Genomic DNA, 16794 nt, shown 5'->3' on the forward strand with positions numbered 1-16794 from the left:
CCTGACCATAATGAAGTTCAGATCAATCCCTAGATAACCAAATTTTCCCCTCTCCAACCTGTCTGACACTTATCGCAAGCCGAGTCAAATTTACAGCTCCGCATTCCTCGACAAGTTGCCACATCGAAGCAGGTGATTCCTCAGGCCATCCTGTCCAATAAAAAGCCTCCCATTCATGAAGTCGCTGCCTTCTTGGACGCAATGCTTGGCGTATTGCCAGCCCTTGGGTCTTTGACGACTTTAATCATCACAAATGTCGTCTGACATGAGACTGAGCGACGCCGAGCCGCCCAAGCTAAACCAAAAGCAATGGCCTGACAATCTTTGTCACTGTTGACTTTATGCTCAAACAAAGGTCTTGCTGTTCGGTCCCGGATCTCCACGATTCGCCTATCACTTCATTGGACATCATCCGCATCCTTCTCTCTCCAGCTCTGGAGATCAGTAGCGCGGCTTAAAGCTCGACGTATCCACTTGCCATACTTCAATCGCGAGAGGCTTCAAGTGTCGTTAGTGTCGAATATAGTATCAGCCTGAGATCGGCAAGCGGAAGTGTGTCCCGTGATGTATGTGCATGACTTTGCCAGATTAACCATCTCCTCGTGGTGTAAAACTGACTGGTCTCCCGAGTCTTCTAGCCAGTATTGCCATACAGACGCGCTACGGGTGCGAGAGGGCGTGAGGTGAGCAAAAGGGCGACCCAATCACCCTAGATACCAGCAGAAACAAACACAGCCTAAGAAAGCAAAGCAGCGTCCAAGCAGGGCAAGTGAGCTTCCCCCATCACACCATTTTCGAAGAATCACAGCCACGGCGCTCGTGTCCTGGATCGGTTGGCGTTAGGACATGCTGTACTTGTACTCATCGATTGCGCGCATCTTAGTAGCGTCATATTTGATGAGAGTTTTAGGCTACAATGGAATTCGCCCCGGGTATGGCTCAAAGCGAGAGAAGAAAGAGGAAAAGAAAAAAGGGCAACCAAGTTACCGAAGAAGCCAAGAGTCGCGCAGTCACGGTAGCAGTTGGCGGATTCTAGACATGAATCACAAACTAGCATCTCTTGTTGTCACTATAATCATTCAAGTGCTAACTTGCACTCCTATCAAAAAAAAAAAAAAAAAAAAGGTCATAATCGTGTCATGATCAAGGAGGTATCATCAGAAATGCTTGCCCTACGTGGCACCCGACTGTGCGTGCCCGGGCATGATATCCTTCCCCAAGGAGTCGCTCGTGAGTATCTACGAGGACGGCCATATCCTGTGCTTCAGTATCGGGCGGCTCGAAGACGGCGGGCTGGGCGTAGCCCTGTTATCGATCCCGCTCGACGGCGACCCGGCCCACCGCTACGTGGCTCTGTCGTACGTATAGTCCGAGGGGTTGGGTAATGTAGCCGCTAACGCGCTGCCGTTCTACCAGGTCGCCGACGTGTAGTACTGGGCGATGCTAGCCGCGTAATCCGTTGACGGCGCCGCTTCTCGGCCGTACGACCCAGCGCAGGCACCAACTCAATTTTACTCAATTCAATCGATCAAATATAGCCACTTAGACCGACCAAATATTCAATTTTTGAGCCCCAATTTTGATCAATTCGTAAGTGTAAATAATTGGCGGGCTGTCAATTATTTCCCATTGGCCAGGCCATTTTTAGGGCGGTGTAGGAATCACCAGGGTACCGGTACTGGAAACAGCATGGCGCGCTGCGCCGTAAGGTGGTGGTTCAAGTGATAGATTCGTTTGTGTCTGTCTTTCTGTCTTTTTATCTATCTGAACAGGTGGGCGTAGGCCAATATATATGCATCTGTCAGGCCCGCTCCTCCACAGACGTTGCTGTGGCCAGGAATGCAGAGCCGCATTCCTTGGATCAGCGCGTCATTCCAGTATGTTATTCCAACAGGCGGATTTTTCGTATTTTCCTGGGCTCCGGGCGCTCCTTGACTAAGGCCAACCCTGCATTTTCCTGGCCCGGGAAAATCTCTGCATGCCGTTGAAGCTGCAATGCAACCATCACGACGTAAACATACAGTCGGCTCCTGGTACTTCGCGTTTAGAGCGGGGTTCTATTTTAATATAACTTACTTAGTAGCGAACTTAGCTACCTTTTGAGCTGCCTTATCAGATGACTTTTTACCTATAGCCTTCTCCTTCTCTGTTTTATTTAGATATATGAATATATCTGTTGACTTAAGGAGTTGGCTTAGGTTAGAACAAAAAACGTACCTATCTAGGAAGGGGCCTGTTCTATAGCGATTCGTAACCGCTTGGCGGTCAACCTAAACTAGCGCGAATAAGTGACGACGGCAGCTAAAGGACGGAGTAACACTCTAAGGGAGGCGTTAGAGATTGGTGGTAGCGGATAATACATTTAGTCTGAAAACTAGGTGTGAGAAGCAGAGGTTGGGGGGAGGCATTCGATTATCGTCAGGAAACTGTGACTCATCGCGCTGCTGAGTCGACAGCAAAATATTCTTCCAGCCAAAGAGGGAACTCCAAAGGTTCCAGTCCACGTGATATTGGCCTCTACTACGGCGAGAATGCGACGGACTTGGCGCAGTGCGTTGTCTACACTAGAAGAACTCGTGCTTGAGCTGAATCGGCAAATTCGGAGGGAAATCCTGTGATCAGCCATGAGCTACATAACAGTATCCCTAAAGGTCTCTCGTCTGGGGACTGGTCAAAAGCAATTTAACTAAGGCTTTGTTCTAAAAAGAAAAAAAAAACACAGCACATTCGCGTTCCGCTTACACCTTCCTAAAAGGCCTTTTAGGTCCAGGACGCGTTATGTTCCCCGCCACCGCCACCCACAGAGCCGCCGCCGACACCTTCACGGTCGGCTGGCGCTCGGTCTACAATAACTCAAAGCTGGACCCAGTTTACAACCACATCTGTAGAGACCGGTCAGCAATGTGACACCCATTGCCTCGGGGACGTGTCCCCCCTCCCCGTACCAACAAGATATGGAATAGGAAGAAGGGCAGAACGAGACGAGAGAGAGAGAGAGAGAGAAGAAGAAGGAGGAGGAAAAAGAAAAGGGGAACGTACTCTGCGGCACTGGCGGCCCATACGCGACAGGTCCCGCCTGGATCGAGCCGCCCTGGTAGGTCGGCACGTCAACAGCTCCGCCCGTGAGATTGAGCCCGCCCGCCGGATTGATCACGGCATGGCAGACATCAATGGGCCTCACGACACCGGCGTGGTCGGTAAACGTCGTGTAGCAGTGGGCGCGAAACGCCGTGCGCTGCGGATCCATTTGCGGGACCTGGGGTGCCGCGTGGACGCCGGGACCGCCCCGGTTGATCCAAAAGGGGTTGTTGCACTGGTGCGCCAGCGAGCCGGACCACCCAAAGAGCGGGCCCGAGGGGATGTAGCCCCATGGCTCGTCGGCTACGATGCGCACGTTGGAGATGACCTGTTGATTTTTAAAAGTCAACAAAGTTAACACCAAATACCACGGTGGAGGGATAGAGGCAGAGAAAGATAAGAAGAGAAGAGAAAAGAGGATAGAAGAGAAGGGGAGAGAAGGGCAGAGAAGAGGAGAGGAGAGGAGAGGAGAGGAGAGGAGAGGAGAGGAGAGGAGAGGAGAGGAGAGGAGAGGAGAGGAGAGGCGCGAAGAGGAGAGGAGAGGAGAGGCGCGAAGAGGAGAGGAGAGGAGAGGCGCGAAGAGGAGAGGAGAGGAGGGGCGCGAAGAGGAGAGAGACATACCGGAATCTCGGCACCATTGTTCGCGGGGTCCGGTTTCTTGCCAAGCGAGCCGAGAGCTAGCTTGACGAGGCTGGCCAGGTCGTAGCAGTTGCACGTACGCACCCCGACTGTCGATACCATGGTTTCGAGGTTGAAGTTTGTGCCGAGTAGGTGCTGCGCCGCCCCGCCCGTTGCGAATGTCGAGTCATAGAAAAGCCCGGGTCTCCCAAGAAGCCTGTGGGTTGTGTCGGTTGGAACATGTTCTTATCCCAGAGGGTAAAAGAAACGGAAGGGAAGGTGAGAAGTAGAAGAAAGATTCGTAGTTACCAGAGCCGTTGGGTGATTTCCCAGATCAGCGGGCCCTCAATATTGGCCCACGGCTGGCCAGCAATGGTGCCGTAGGTGGGAAACGAGAGCCGTATGAGCTCGAGAATCTGCGTGGCGGCAAACGGAAAAGGCACATCGTGGTCGCCCAGCATGAAGTAGACCTCGAGCCGAGTGCCGGCGCTGGTGGCAATGCCGCCGCCGCCAGCTGCAGGCAGGATCGTCCAGGTCCAATCGCCGGCGACCTTGAACGGAGACGCAGGCTGAGGACCGGCATGAGAGAAGACGGTAGCAGTGAAGGGAACAGCAGCACCGCCGGCAACACCGGTGGCGTTGAAGTTTTGCGACGTGATCTGGAAGCCGCCCGGCCCGTCACCCCTCAGACGGTACGCGGCCAGGCCCACGGGGAAGCCGTACGTGCCGTTGACGGTGAGGGGGATGTTGGCGGCGGCAAACAGAAAGGCTGCTGGACGCGCTGCCTCGGTTGGAGGAGCAGGGACCGCGTCAGCGGTGTTGAAGATGGCATCATCATTGCGGACTGTGAAAGTCTCTGCCGCTCCGAATCCTTGCCGAATGTCATAATTGTTGGCGTCACCGTTGACCCGGGTTATTCCGGTGATTTGGACTGCCGCCATGACTTTGAGGCGAGGAGAGAAGGGGGAGCACAGTGGAATGAATATTAATCGTTGGACTAGGAGAAAGAGGATTGATTTTCTTTGTTTTGGGGGGGGGGAGGGCTTTAGGCAGCTGTCCAAGTCGATGGATGTCACGAGGAGGGTTGGAGCAAGACAATTCCATGACGACTAGTTGGATGCCATACCTACTTACATATACCCAGTTGAAGGCCGTCCTAACTTGTCAATCAATAGAAGGTTGTTCACTCGGTGGGGGTAATGAAATGTTCGAACTTGACGGATGGCCCGATTGTGGCAACTCAGCTGCTGACGGTGACCGTCTCAAAAAGCCACAAACCAAGTTCGGCGACTCCATTGTGTATTGAGAATAGACCACAGCTGGCTTCGTCTTGACAATCAATACAGTAACTGGCGGAGATGGGCACGCATCCAGCGATGAAGGTCATTGTGGCTGGCTGGCTCAAGAGAAAATGGCATGAGCAGTTGTCAGCCGTAGCCGGAAACTCTCCGTTTATGGTAAGCTTCTGCTGTTGGTGCTTCTGCTGCATGCATGCGGTCAGCTGCAACGGCGCTTCGTGTTTGAGCTGCTGCCCCCTTTGCTGCACGGCACCTCCGCGCCCGTATTCATTATCGGCTACGTAATACCATGTTGGGCAGCCAACTCTCGCCGTACCACACCATTTGATCATAGGTATAATATCGTCCGGCCCTCGGCTTCACCATCGACAGCAAAGCGACAGCCAAGCCAAACCCTTCAATCCCCAACCCAATTTGCACAGCTGAAAAACAATTGCCTTTGTCTTTTACCCCCCTCTGTCGAACTTGTCTTTCTGCTTCCAATTTCATCCAACCGTGTTTGAGCAACATGGCATCGGCGTCTCTCGTGAACCGCAAATCACCCAGCGATGTGTTTGCCAGTGCCGTGACTGGCAACCTCGCGAGCTCGACCAAGAGCAATGCTCCGCTCGACCCCCCAACCATGGCCAGGCTGGCCACGGGCATCATTGGCCCTAGCCCTACGGTCAAGACTCTGAGCGCCTCGGCTCGGGCGATTGACTTTCGTGTTCTGTACTCGATTGAGGGTGCCTCGTCAGGCCCGGTTCTCCTCGATTTTGTCCATTGCACCGAGGCAGCAGCAGCCCAGGACCTCTTGAAGCAATACCTTGGCACCTTTGACGGCGATGTGAGCGCTGTCACTCAGAAGACAACCAAACCCCTCGGCCAAGTCTCTCTGCAGACTGGAACCAGTGTCTTTTGGGTCCGGGATGCCATCTGGGTTCGAGTCCAAAGCCTGTCGTCCGAGGTCCCCAAGGGTAAGTTCTACACCGTCCTCAACATGTTCGAGTCTTTTGTGTTTGACTTTGGTATCTCTCTTCTTTGCAACGCAGCCTCTCCGACTCCCCCCAGCATGAAGCTCTCCCCCCAGACGGCTGGCACCTTGCCGGCGGCTAGGGGTGGCCCTACCACGTCTGCCCCAGCAGCGGCGGCTCCTTCCTCTACCGGTCCCGCAGCGTCCACCGCCAACCCCGTTCTGGCTGCCATACTCCTCCCCTTTGCCGAGTCTCTCGACGCACATCTGCTCAAGTTCGCCGTGCCGCCCAACCAGCAGTTCAAGCCCAACACAGCCGTCAAGACGTCGTCGTACAAGGGTCCGCGCGGCACCGAGTTCAGCTTCCAGCTGGCGGAAGCGACGGGCACACACGCCATCAAGCCGGCACAGCCCGCGGCCGGGGATGCCGCTGCCGGCCGGATTGTGTCGCCCACCCGCAACGGCTCAGCCACGGGCGAGTACCGCTTCCTGGGCCAACGCATTGGCAAGGGCAAGGTGCAGTTGATTGTGGCCAGGGCCGACAACCTGGCAGTGGGAGCGGCCGAGGTGACAGTGGAGATCACGGCCAAGTAGTGTTTAAGGTATCTAATTAGTTTGCAAGTTTGAAGCGGCAGAAGGTGGCTGTCTACCTGTATGTGGTTTGGCTAAGGTACCTACCTACCTAATCAGATCCCCCGTCTCCTTTTCCGTCCTCCAAAACTCTGTGCCTGCACTATCCTCAATACCGTCGACCTCGAGTCCACCGTAAAACGCGTGATCTTGCTCTGCTTCTCCACACTCCCCCTATATCTTTTGCACCCGACCTCGACGATTTCGTAAAGCTGCACCATCTCCACCCGACACTTGACCACCTCTCCCGTCGCCCTCTCCCCCTCGTCGCCCTCTCCCCCTCGTCCCACCCTAGTACCATCATTGCCAAAATCCCACTAGCCTTCTCCTCCTCCTCCTCCTCCTCCTCCTCCTTCTCCTTTCCTCTCTCACTACCGCCCTCCCCTAAGAGACGACGGACGAAAACCCCCAAAAGATTGCCGTCCTCACAAACACCCAACACTCTCAACCGCCCTTAAACCCCGGCACAGATAAATCAGAACGTTCACCCAGACCCACCCGGCTGGTGAATCAAGCCCGGCTGGTTGATGGCCATCCAGTTCTGGTAGACGTGCCCGGCGATGTTGGCCAGGGCATACGTCTTTGGGTGGAAGGCCTTGGCCCACTTGTCCGTGATGGCGCCCGAGGCCGTGAGCCGGTCGCTGTTGACGATGGTAATGCTGCCCGCCCCGTCCTCGGCGGGATGTGTTGGATTTGACACACAGATGGATTATATTGATGAGAATTGATTGAATTGATTGTCCCCCTGCTCTCTGGCTTCGCCAGAGAGCCATTATTATAGATGGACATAGTGGCGAAGTAGGTGGCAAATAATAATGCCCTTTTCGATCAAACTTGCCACTCATTAGGCCACCAACGATGATCGGCCCGTATGTAGGCCTTGATGCCTACACATCCTTTTAGGCTCCATTCAGCTGGTACGATGTAGCCAATCCAACAGGATGCACGACGTTGAGCAGGTTGACGGCGTTGTCGCTGTTGGCGTGCCACACACAGCTTGGCCATGGTGCACCGGATCATGAGCGCCTCGTCCTCGGCCTTGTCGGCTTCGTCGTTGCACGTGGCCGGGTCGATGCCGCCAATATCGATGGCGTCAGCCGTCTGCACGACGGTGCCGTCGGGCTTGTAGTCGGGCGAGTTGATGCTGAAGAAGGAGGTGTCGTCGCGCCACTTGTCGCGCTTGATGCCGTCGCACCACCGGTTGTGCTGGTACGTCCGGTCCATGTCGATGTAGTGGATCCGCTTCTGCGACCCCTCGCGCACGTATCGCGTATCGCATGTTGACCTAGCCGACCACCTTGGCGATGACCGTGTTAAGGTTTTGCGTCATGTCGTTTGCCTTGCGCCGCAGCTCGCGCGTTAGGTCGGCCCTTACCAGCCGATTATCCGGTAGGGGAGGATGCTCTGGTCGTTTCTCCAGTCGGTGCTGTCGTTGAAGAAGCGCCCGTAGCCCGTGACGAAGAGCTGGAAGTTCTCCACCGTCGCCGTGTCCATGATTTGCATATACGCCTTGGTCAGGTTGGCCACGAGGTCGTCCGATGAGATGCGGTCCTGGGTGCTCTTGAGCTCGCTGTCGCAGTCCTTGGTCGCCCAGAGGATGCAGTTCTTGACGATGCGGCTGAAGCCCACGTTGTTGCCGCCAATCGAGAGCGTCGAGAAACCAAACCCCCTGAAGTCGCCAAAGTCCTTCATCTGCTGGACCTGGCTGGTCTTGCTGGGATCTGGTGGGTTGACGATGCTGACCCACACATTCCTGCGCGTAGGCGTTGAACCACGAATAAAGCCCGGCACCGTTAATGACTATGCTCGACGAGTTGAGCATGACCCGCTGCCCAGCTCGCGTTGCACCCAATAGTGCCCCTGGCGCAGCCGTCCGGCGGATAGATTAGATCGCCCGGATACTAGCCGAGGGCACCCCGGTAAGGGCTAGGGCTGCGCATGCCGTCCTTGCCCTAGAAGTAGGCCCTCTCGGTCTGGATCATGCCCGCCTGCACGTTGCGCGCGTTGTTGAACGAGTACTGGTACAGCACCGAGTGCTCCGAGGCCGTGCCGTACATGCACACGGGGCTCGGTCGACTCGATCAGCCAGCCGCGCGAAAAGTGGATGTTGATGCGCTCGGTGAAGTCCTGGTCGTCAATGTCGTGGTCGGCCACCCAGACCCAGACGTTGACAAAGAACCCGGACCCCCTGGGCGTGATGTGCATCAAGAGCAAGCCCGCCTGGCACTCGGTCCCCACCCCCTGGGGACAGTCGGCGAGCTGGAGGTCCGTGCCGACGGCGCCGCCGACGCGGAAGTGCACGTCGTACATGCCGGGCTGCGTCTCGGCGACGCCGCGCATGTTCCATTCGACGCCGACAAAGTGCGTCGACTTGCCCTTGCTGGTGATCAGCAGGTCCGGCGGCTCGACCAAGCCCTACGGCCCCGTGCCCGGCACGCCCACGCTCAGCAGCGGCTTGCCCTGCTTCTGGTTCGAAAAGGTCGACCCTTTGGCCATGAGCTGGCTCCAGCACTCGCCCACGACCCGCACGCCGACCGCGACCTCGAGCGTCTCCGAGATCGGGTACACGCCGTGCGGGATGAAGATGACGCCGCCCCTGCGAAATACAAAGTCGAACACGGTCTTGAACCCCTGCGTGTCGTCCGTCACGTCATCACCCTTGACACCGTAGTCTTTGACGTTGATAAACGAGTTGACGTCCATGTCCTCGTACTGCGGCTTCCTCCCCGCCCTGTACCGCCTCCCGCTCCACGTGCTGCCCGACGTTGACCAGCGCAGCCAGGCGGTTCTTGTCAGGCATCACGGCACCCTCACTCCAGACCGTGTCGCCGCCCGTATTGCCGCTCGACGCGCCCTGAATGTAGACGATTCTTGGAGTTCTTTCTGGCCTTTTACTATGGAGTGAATACTCATGTAGCCTACTTCGTATTATTCATCATTTGCTTGGTCACTGGGGAGAACGGCATCTTACTAGATGCGGTCAGGCTTTAAAGCCCAAGCCCTCGTTTTCGGATGATTCATCTAGGCACTCGTGGCTTTACATGCGCGTCACTAAACGAATCAATTAGTAGCTATACTAATATCAAGAGAAGATCTCTATATTACTTACCTCCTTATACAAATTAATATAGCATCTGGATTTATTATATTAAGTAATAATAACGTTAGAAACCTAATTACAATAGTCTAATAGCTAACGTGATTGCATAGCTAACGTGATTGCATAGCGAGCGCGCACCTTTCCCACCCCAATTGAACTATCGCAAAACATCGTAAATTTCTCCACGATAAAACATGCCCGCCGTACGAAATAAAACACAAATACAGCTTGCCCTTCAAGCTATGCAACGCGACAAGAATCTTCGCCTTGCAACTGCTGCAGCCCGATATTCCGTACCCCGAAGAACACTTGAGCGGCGTTCGAACGGAATCCTCCCTCGAGCAGAAATTATTGCCAATTCGCGGAATCTTGACCCCCTTGAAGAGCAGGTTATTATACGAAGGGCTCTCGACCTATACGAGCAAGGGTTTTCGCCAGGTTACGGTATAATAGAAGATATGGCCAATTTACTACGCGCGACGCGCAACGCGTCACGCGTCGGACCACGCTGGGCTGCAAATTTCGTACGACGATAACCAAAGCTTAAGATACGTTGGACGCGCCCTGTGACGGCGTTTAGCAACACCCACTACCGCTGCACCACACCTTCCAAAAGGATGCCAGAATTACAAGCCGTCAGGCTGCAATTCTATAGTGGGTTATAGTATGGTCACGCATCCGTAGGGCCTCAGCGCCTACCGCCGTGCCGTGACACGCCCGTACGACTACCAAAGAGCTAAATACGAAGATCCAAAGATAATTGGCGCGTGGTTTGACCGTATTCGTCATACAATTGCGAAATATGGGATTCTCGAGTCGGATATCTAGAACTTTGACGAGACTGGGTTTACGATAGGCTAGATCTCGTCAATACTTATTATTACCTCGTCCGACGGCCGTACGAAGGTGAAGAAGATCCAACCTAGTAATCGGGAATGGGCTACTATGATTTAGGCCGTACGGTCGGGTGGTGATTATCACCGCACAGTCAACTGCATGAGACAAAGCTGCACTATGGTCGCTGTATTCGTAGAATCTAAAGCTAAGGAAAGAAAGAAGAAAGGAAGTTTCTGAAGCTCGGGCAGGGCGCAGGGAAATAGGACGTGGGGTGCACGGGCCACCTAGTCTAGTGGGGTCCGGGTCGGGCCCACTATTCCAGAGTTGTCTGCACTTGCCGTGACATCTTACTTATTTTAGCTATATTACTGTTTAATCGCTTTAACGTAATAAACAGCATACCCTTTATGCCAGCTAGCTACGTATTTATTCTGCCGGCAGAAAAATTACACTTAGAGGTTCCCTAGGGTTGCGCACTTTTTCTGCCTAAGCCCAAATTTAGGTTCTATTGCCGTGCAATACGTACCTTTTCTACCGGCAGAAAATTCTCCAGGAACTAATTCTCATTCCTCCGTAGTCTACAACTTTGTTTCTGCTAGCAGAATATGAGACCTGGTTCTCGGCCACAAACCCATATTTTGTCCCCACCACCATAGGCTAGGCACCTATTCTGCTCGTTATTCCCGCCGTGCAGTCTGCGCACTGTGCAATAACCCATCCTCCTTGTCCTGCCCCGACTGCCACGAACAGCTGTACTGCTCCAGCGCCTGCCAGACCAGCGACGCGCCCGTGCACAAGCTGTTGTGCGACGCCTTCTCCGCCAGCGTCGCCCCCGGCTCTGGGGGCAGCCAGCAGTCCCACAACGTCCGTGCAATCCTCTTCCCAGCGGACGCGGACGCTGCGCCTCCATCGCTGGTGGGCGTGCGCATCGCCGGGTTCCGCGACCCAGAGTCGGGCATCGCGTTTCCCGAGGCCGAGGTGCACCCGTTTTTCGAGTCGCTAGCAACAAAAAGATCGCCTGAGGCGCTGACGACGGACCGCAACCGCGTGCGCAACCGCGACACGCGCAGCATGCTCGAGGTGTGGCATGTTCCAGCTGCGACGGGCGACGGCGAGAGCGGCGCGGGCGGCGGCGGCGGCGGCGGCGGCGGTGGTGGTGTTCTGAACGGGTGCATCATATCGCTGGCGAAGAATATGGCCTCAGGAGAGGCAGGACCGTTTTACCCCTGGTCGGGACCCGTGCTGGTGCTTGCCATGACCAGACCGACGGGGTTCATGGTGGATCCAGGCGCGTATCGCGACTGCACGCTGCATGACTGTCGCGATGCTGTGGATTTTGTAGTGGATTATGGGAATGCGGAGCATGAGAAGAGGATTCAGGAGGCGCTGGCGACGCTGGGGGCAGGTTCGACGGCTGAGGAGGTGAGTAAGGGCGATCAGGAGGGTGTTGCGGTTGATGAGAATCGGGGCGAGGGTGATGTTGTTGCTGGTGACGCCGAGGACCGCAGAAAGCGGCAAGACCAGCCCGCTGAGGAAGTGAAAAAGGAATTTGCGGTAGAGATGGAGGGGTGAACTTGATGCATGAAGTGGGCAATACACCAAGGTAGTGTTGAGAGAATAATCAGACTTCCAAAACTACATAAACTCGACTGTCGAGCCAACCAAAGTGACAGTGTACCCTCATTTCATAAGGGTATGGAACGGTCTAACCGTTTCTAGCAACGCCGCTTCACAGTGCTCATGGACATTAAGATTTAAAGGCTCGTCGAGGTATTTATAGGTGTTGCAGAACGAACTTAGGAGACGTCTTCAGTGACATAATGTACGCCTCTGGCCGTATTACTATATCTCCAGGCGATAACTGGCATTCTGCCACCTAATTATAGCATCAAGTGTGATATCGAACGTCTCGTTAAGAATGGCCCAAGTCCCGTTACAGAATGTATTGCACGGCGAGGGTGCCCGTGGTGGGGTTGGCGCCGTAGATGAGCAGCGGGTAGTCGGCCTTTCAGACCTATCATTTCCTCTAACCAAGAACACGGCCTGGTCAACAGCCGGCGCCCTAGACGTAGCGACCCAACAAGGAAATCGCCCCACAACGAAATCTCTGCCCCTGTCATCTAATTTCCCGCCCTTCAACTTCAAAACACCACAACTTCATCAATTCAAGCCCGAATTGCTTTAAAATAAGCCATGTCGAACCGCCGTGAGCAGCTCACTCAAGCTGCAATACTTGCTGTTGAGCAGGGCGCCTCGCAGAAAGACGCCGCCAAGTTGCATGGCATCCCTGCCTCCGCCCTCTGCAAACGCATCCATGGGGCAGAAAATCGTGCCAAAAGTAAACAAGCCGAAAGAAACCTCTCCGATGCGCAGGAAAGCTTCCTAGCCGACTGGTGCCTCAATGAGGAAGCTTCAGGGCGCGCTCCTAGCCGTCGTCAGGTGCAGAGATTCGCTCAAGCTATACTCAATGAGGCCGGCATGAAAAAGACCGTTGGCGAGTGATATGTGGATCGCTTCCTACGCCGCAACCCTGCGGTAAAGATGAAGAATTCGGCCTTGTTGGAATCGTCTCGCGTAAAGGGTTCTACTCGTGAGGCTTACAAAGATTTCTACAAGCGCCTGGCCTTCCAGATCAAGGATAAAAAGGCCATTCCTGCCAACATCGCCAACATGGATGAGCACGGCATGCAGGAGCTTGAAACACGGGCCGGAAAGGTCATCGGAAGCTCCCTGACGAATCGGACCTACGTAACAAGCTCTGATGCCACTACCTGGGTCTCAATTATTGAATGCGGCACTGCAGAGGGCGTTCGTTTGAAGCCCGTGATCATATTTACCGGGGCCAGTCTTCAAGGACAACACTTTCCAGATAACTTCAAGCTAGAGGACGAATTCCCGGAATGGAAGTATGATTACTCGACTACAGGCTGGAGCACCGCCCAAATCGCCTTGCGGTGGCTCAGAGAGGTCTACCTGATCCAAACCGAGCCCAAAACGCCGAGAGAATGGCGTATATTGATCCTTGACGAACATTCGAGCCACATGAACGAAGAATTCATGTTGACGGCATGGAAAAACAAGGTTCAGCTTGTCTTTTTACCCTCACATACATCGCACAAGACGCAGCCTCTCGATCGCTCTGTCTTTTCACCTTTGAAGACCTACTTCAGGCAAAACACCAAGGCTCTAGCGAGCTTCACATCGTCGGCACCCATCAACAAGAAACGTTTCCTTTTTTGTTACAGAGATGCCTCGGCCCAGGGTATGAGTGCCCGCAATATACTCTCCGGCTTCCGGAATACGGGCATTTGGCCGTACAACCCGGCCCGCGTACTAGATGACCCGGAGGCAGTCATCCAGGAAGATGCCCTCCCTGCCCGGCCTTCCACACCACCACAGGAGGACCTGCATGACGAAGACAGGACATTCAAAACACCAAAAGGAAGCCAGGATATTCGGAAATATCAGGACAGTATTCGGAATGCCCTCAGTCCGGCTCACAGGCGTGTGAGGGTATTGTTTACTAAGGTCGGGAGGTCCCTGGATCTGAAGAATACCGAGATCGCTTCTTTGAAGGCACAAATTACGCATCTAACGGCCGAATTAGAGGCTTCAAAGCCTCTCACGCGTAAGAGAGTATACGAAAATGGAAATGACAAATTTGCACGCATTGAGGAAATTGACAAGGCCCAAAAAGCTAGTCAAATGCCCCCCAAGCGAAGAAGACCGGCCCGGGCACCTGCGCAGCCACATGCAGCCGAAGAGGCCCGGGAAATAATCGCCCGTGGCCTTGAGCAATATATAGAGGCTGAAGAAGAGGATTGAATATGTTTTTGCTAGTTATTTTGTGTGGAAGTGGATAATTTGCGCTCGTAGGGTGGGTGTGGGCATGGTGTGGGTCAATTTCGTTGATGGGCGATTTCGTTGTTGGGTCGGCTCTTCTAGTTCAGACTCTGCGCCAAAATCTCAAATCACATGCGACGCAACAGCCTCGCCGCCGCAATCATACTGGCACCCCGTCTCCTCCGACGTCGTGCGCGCAAAGCCCGCATCCGCATCACTCTCCATATGAAATCATCCATCCCCACCTCCTCCATGACCCGCCCACGCGCCCCCCTCCCATCCAGCAGCACAACATCCACCCTCCTCGCGCGCCTCCACCTCAACCGCCGTCTCAGCGCCAGCAAACAGGCCCGCGACACCGCTGTCCCGACCCCCTCTCGACAAGACCGCCAGCGCACTTGATCCCCACAGCGGTCGACCTATGAAGGTGCCCTTGGAGTAGCGCTGTGCTCGCGCAATTCTGGACTGGCCCAGCTTGTCCTCGTGGAATGCTAGAGAGCTGCGGCATTAGACAAGTTGCTGTGCAAAGGGGTCGTTGGCAATAGCCAGAACTGTCAAGAGAGCTTGCCAAAGCGGACGCCAAGACTGTTGGTCCTCAGTCAGTTTTGCAAATATTGGCACGTAGGAAGGGATAGTTTTGCCCATGCACGCACGCGCTTGACTTTCATACTGCCCAACAGACTCACGCTTCCCAGCGGTCCTCGACTTGCCGACTCGATCCGATCAAAACCAAGCAGACGTCGCGGACGGCTGCTGGAGAAGTTGATCCATTTCCGCCGGCCGTTCGAGTGGCTGACAGCGTAGATGACGGTCGCCTTGTTCGCCGCCGAGAGGATGGCGACCAGCGTGTTGAGAGTAACGACTCGGTAGCCGAAGATGGCCTTGCCGTCGAATGCTGAGAGTAGTCCCACGAGAGCGGCAAAGAAAGCGAACGAGGCTGCCATGGACGTGATTGGTATGGCAAAGTCAAGGAGGCGCATGGCCTCGCCAATCTTGCTCCCGGGTTTCTCGGCACTCAGCTTGCGCCCGACCCTGTTCGCCATCTCTATGACGAAGCTAGCCCCCACCCATCTTGGGCGAACAAGGTCAACTTGACGTTGGAGGATGTTGAAGTAGTAGACTTGTGTTCCCGAGACTAAAAACCGGGATGACCCGGACGGGGCGGGCGGGCCTGTTAAATATGAGGCATGATCGCCAAGCGTGAGCAGGGTTATATACTACTGCTATGCATTTCTTGTATGGCCGCACTGCTATCGTTCCAGGCCATAGTTTCCCGGCTGAAAATGTGAAGGCTTTCCAACCCAGGGGTGTTATTTTGATTCTACACTATTTTCTGACTGCAGGCTACGTCGAGGCACCCGTTTCAAGCCAGACTTTTACTGGCCCCATCCGGTTGCACAGGAAGGTTGGCGCAGATAAAGTGCAGGACTAACAGCTTCCGCTCGCATGCTGGTAGGCTGCATTAACATTCGGTCATTTTACCGCCCAAAAAGCGACCCCTACAATGACAGCTGCCATGACCCACAGGTGGGTAGATGTAACAAAATGGTGGGTGGCTGTACCGATGTTCTTCAAAATGGGGTACGATTGATTTAAGGTACCGGAAATGCCGTTCGCCGGTGCAGTCAACAGTGGCTCCCCTTGGAGCCAGGACGTCAGTTCGGGCGATGTGATCCGCATTGTCAACGACAGTAGCAAGCCCTATAACCTCCAACCGTGGCAGCCTGGCCTGTTGACTCTGACCAACCCAGAGCCTGATCAAGTGTTAGATAGCTCTTTGTGGTCTCCGTCTCACGCATTGACCCATTCCCAACATACGTCTGCCACGCATCTCAGTACATTGTCTTGACTCCCCGATTATTCATACGGGGCTTAATCCGTCAGGTGATACCGATCAAAATGGTAACCGATCTACTTAAACCTATTTTTTCCGTAGCTCTCATGGTTTACCTCTGTGTGCTAAATTCTCGCCGTTTTATAGCCTAGGGAGCTCTACGACATCATGAGTCCTACTCCGATTCTTCTCATGGCCCTTGCCGGTCTTGTGTCTACGACTCGGGCTACGGCCGGGGCATATGCTCAGTGCAAGTCCGCATGGGTAGTTGGTACTCAAGAAGAGAGGTGTCACTGACAATCAATTTAGGTGGAGGCATTGGGTGGGTGGGAGATACGGCATGCGTCTCTGGCTACTCTTGTACTCCCAGACCTCATACTACTCGCAATGTGTGTCTGGAAGCGGCAGCGGAGGAGGCCCCGCCGCCATTACTCTCGCCACTTCTACTGGGCCTCTGAAGCTGTGCAGCGGCCGCGTATAGGATCACCTTCGCTCAAGACAAATCAGCCACAACTCATCTCAGCTCACCTCAGCTCAAGACCACGAACGAAAGAGGAATTGGCGTGCCCGGATTCGCCTCAGGGTACCAGGCTGTAACAAGCAG

General features: G+C 54.6%; 5 protein-coding genes across 5 annotated transcripts; 2 read left to right on the plus strand and 3 right to left on the minus strand.

Annotated features, from left to right (window-relative positions):
• Positions 1–2853: 2853 nt before the first annotated feature.
• Positions 2854–4637, minus strand: B0T26DRAFT_752477 (uncharacterized protein; the record flags this gene model as incomplete). Its single annotated transcript, XM_060445530.1, has 4 exons — positions 2854–2882; positions 3040–3406; positions 3700–3913; positions 4006–4637. 4 exons carry the CDS (start codon positions 4635–4637, stop codon positions 2854–2856), a joined length of 1242 nt encoding a protein of 413 aa, XP_060297359.1.
• Positions 4638–5326: 689 nt separating this feature from the next.
• B0T26DRAFT_803382 (uncharacterized protein) lies at positions 5327–6540 on the plus strand (the record flags this gene model as incomplete). Its single annotated transcript, XM_060447081.1, has 2 exons — positions 5327–5950; positions 6026–6540. The coding sequence occupies exons 1-2, from the start codon at positions 5503–5505 to the stop codon at positions 6538–6540; spliced, it is 963 nt and encodes a 320-aa protein (XP_060297360.1). The 5' UTR covers positions 5327–5502.
• Positions 6541–8461: 1921 nt separating this feature from the next.
• B0T26DRAFT_741478 (pectin lyase fold/virulence factor) lies at positions 8462–9279 on the minus strand (the record flags this gene model as incomplete). Its single annotated transcript, XM_060443970.1, has 3 exons — positions 8462–8508; positions 8640–8956; positions 8996–9279. The coding sequence occupies 3 exons, from the start codon at positions 9277–9279 to the stop codon at positions 8462–8464; spliced, it is 648 nt and encodes a 215-aa protein (XP_060297361.1).
• Positions 9280–10134: 855 nt separating this feature from the next.
• On the plus strand, positions 10135–12217 carry B0T26DRAFT_872731 (uncharacterized protein; the record flags this gene model as incomplete). The annotated part of the gene is made up of 2 exons (XM_060447972.1): positions 10135–10200; positions 11264–12217. 2 exons carry the CDS (start codon positions 10135–10137, stop codon positions 12083–12085), a joined length of 888 nt encoding a protein of 295 aa, XP_060297362.1. The 3' UTR covers positions 12086–12217.
• A 2646-nt stretch (positions 12218–14863) lies between these two features.
• B0T26DRAFT_803384 (uncharacterized protein) lies at positions 14864–15399 on the minus strand (the record flags this gene model as incomplete). The annotated part of the gene is made up of 2 exons (XM_060447082.1): positions 14864–14941; positions 15043–15399. The coding sequence occupies 2 exons, from the start codon at positions 15397–15399 to the stop codon at positions 14864–14866; spliced, it is 435 nt and encodes a 144-aa protein (XP_060297363.1).
• Positions 15400–16794: the final 1395 nt, after the last annotated feature.

This window comes from Lasiosphaeria miniovina (genome assembly GCF_030549165.1).
Source record: "Lasiosphaeria miniovina strain SMH2392-1A chromosome Unknown B0T26scaffold_4, whole genome shotgun sequence".
NCBI lineage: Eukaryota > Fungi > Ascomycota > Sordariomycetes > Sordariales > Lasiosphaeriaceae > Lasiosphaeria > Lasiosphaeria miniovina.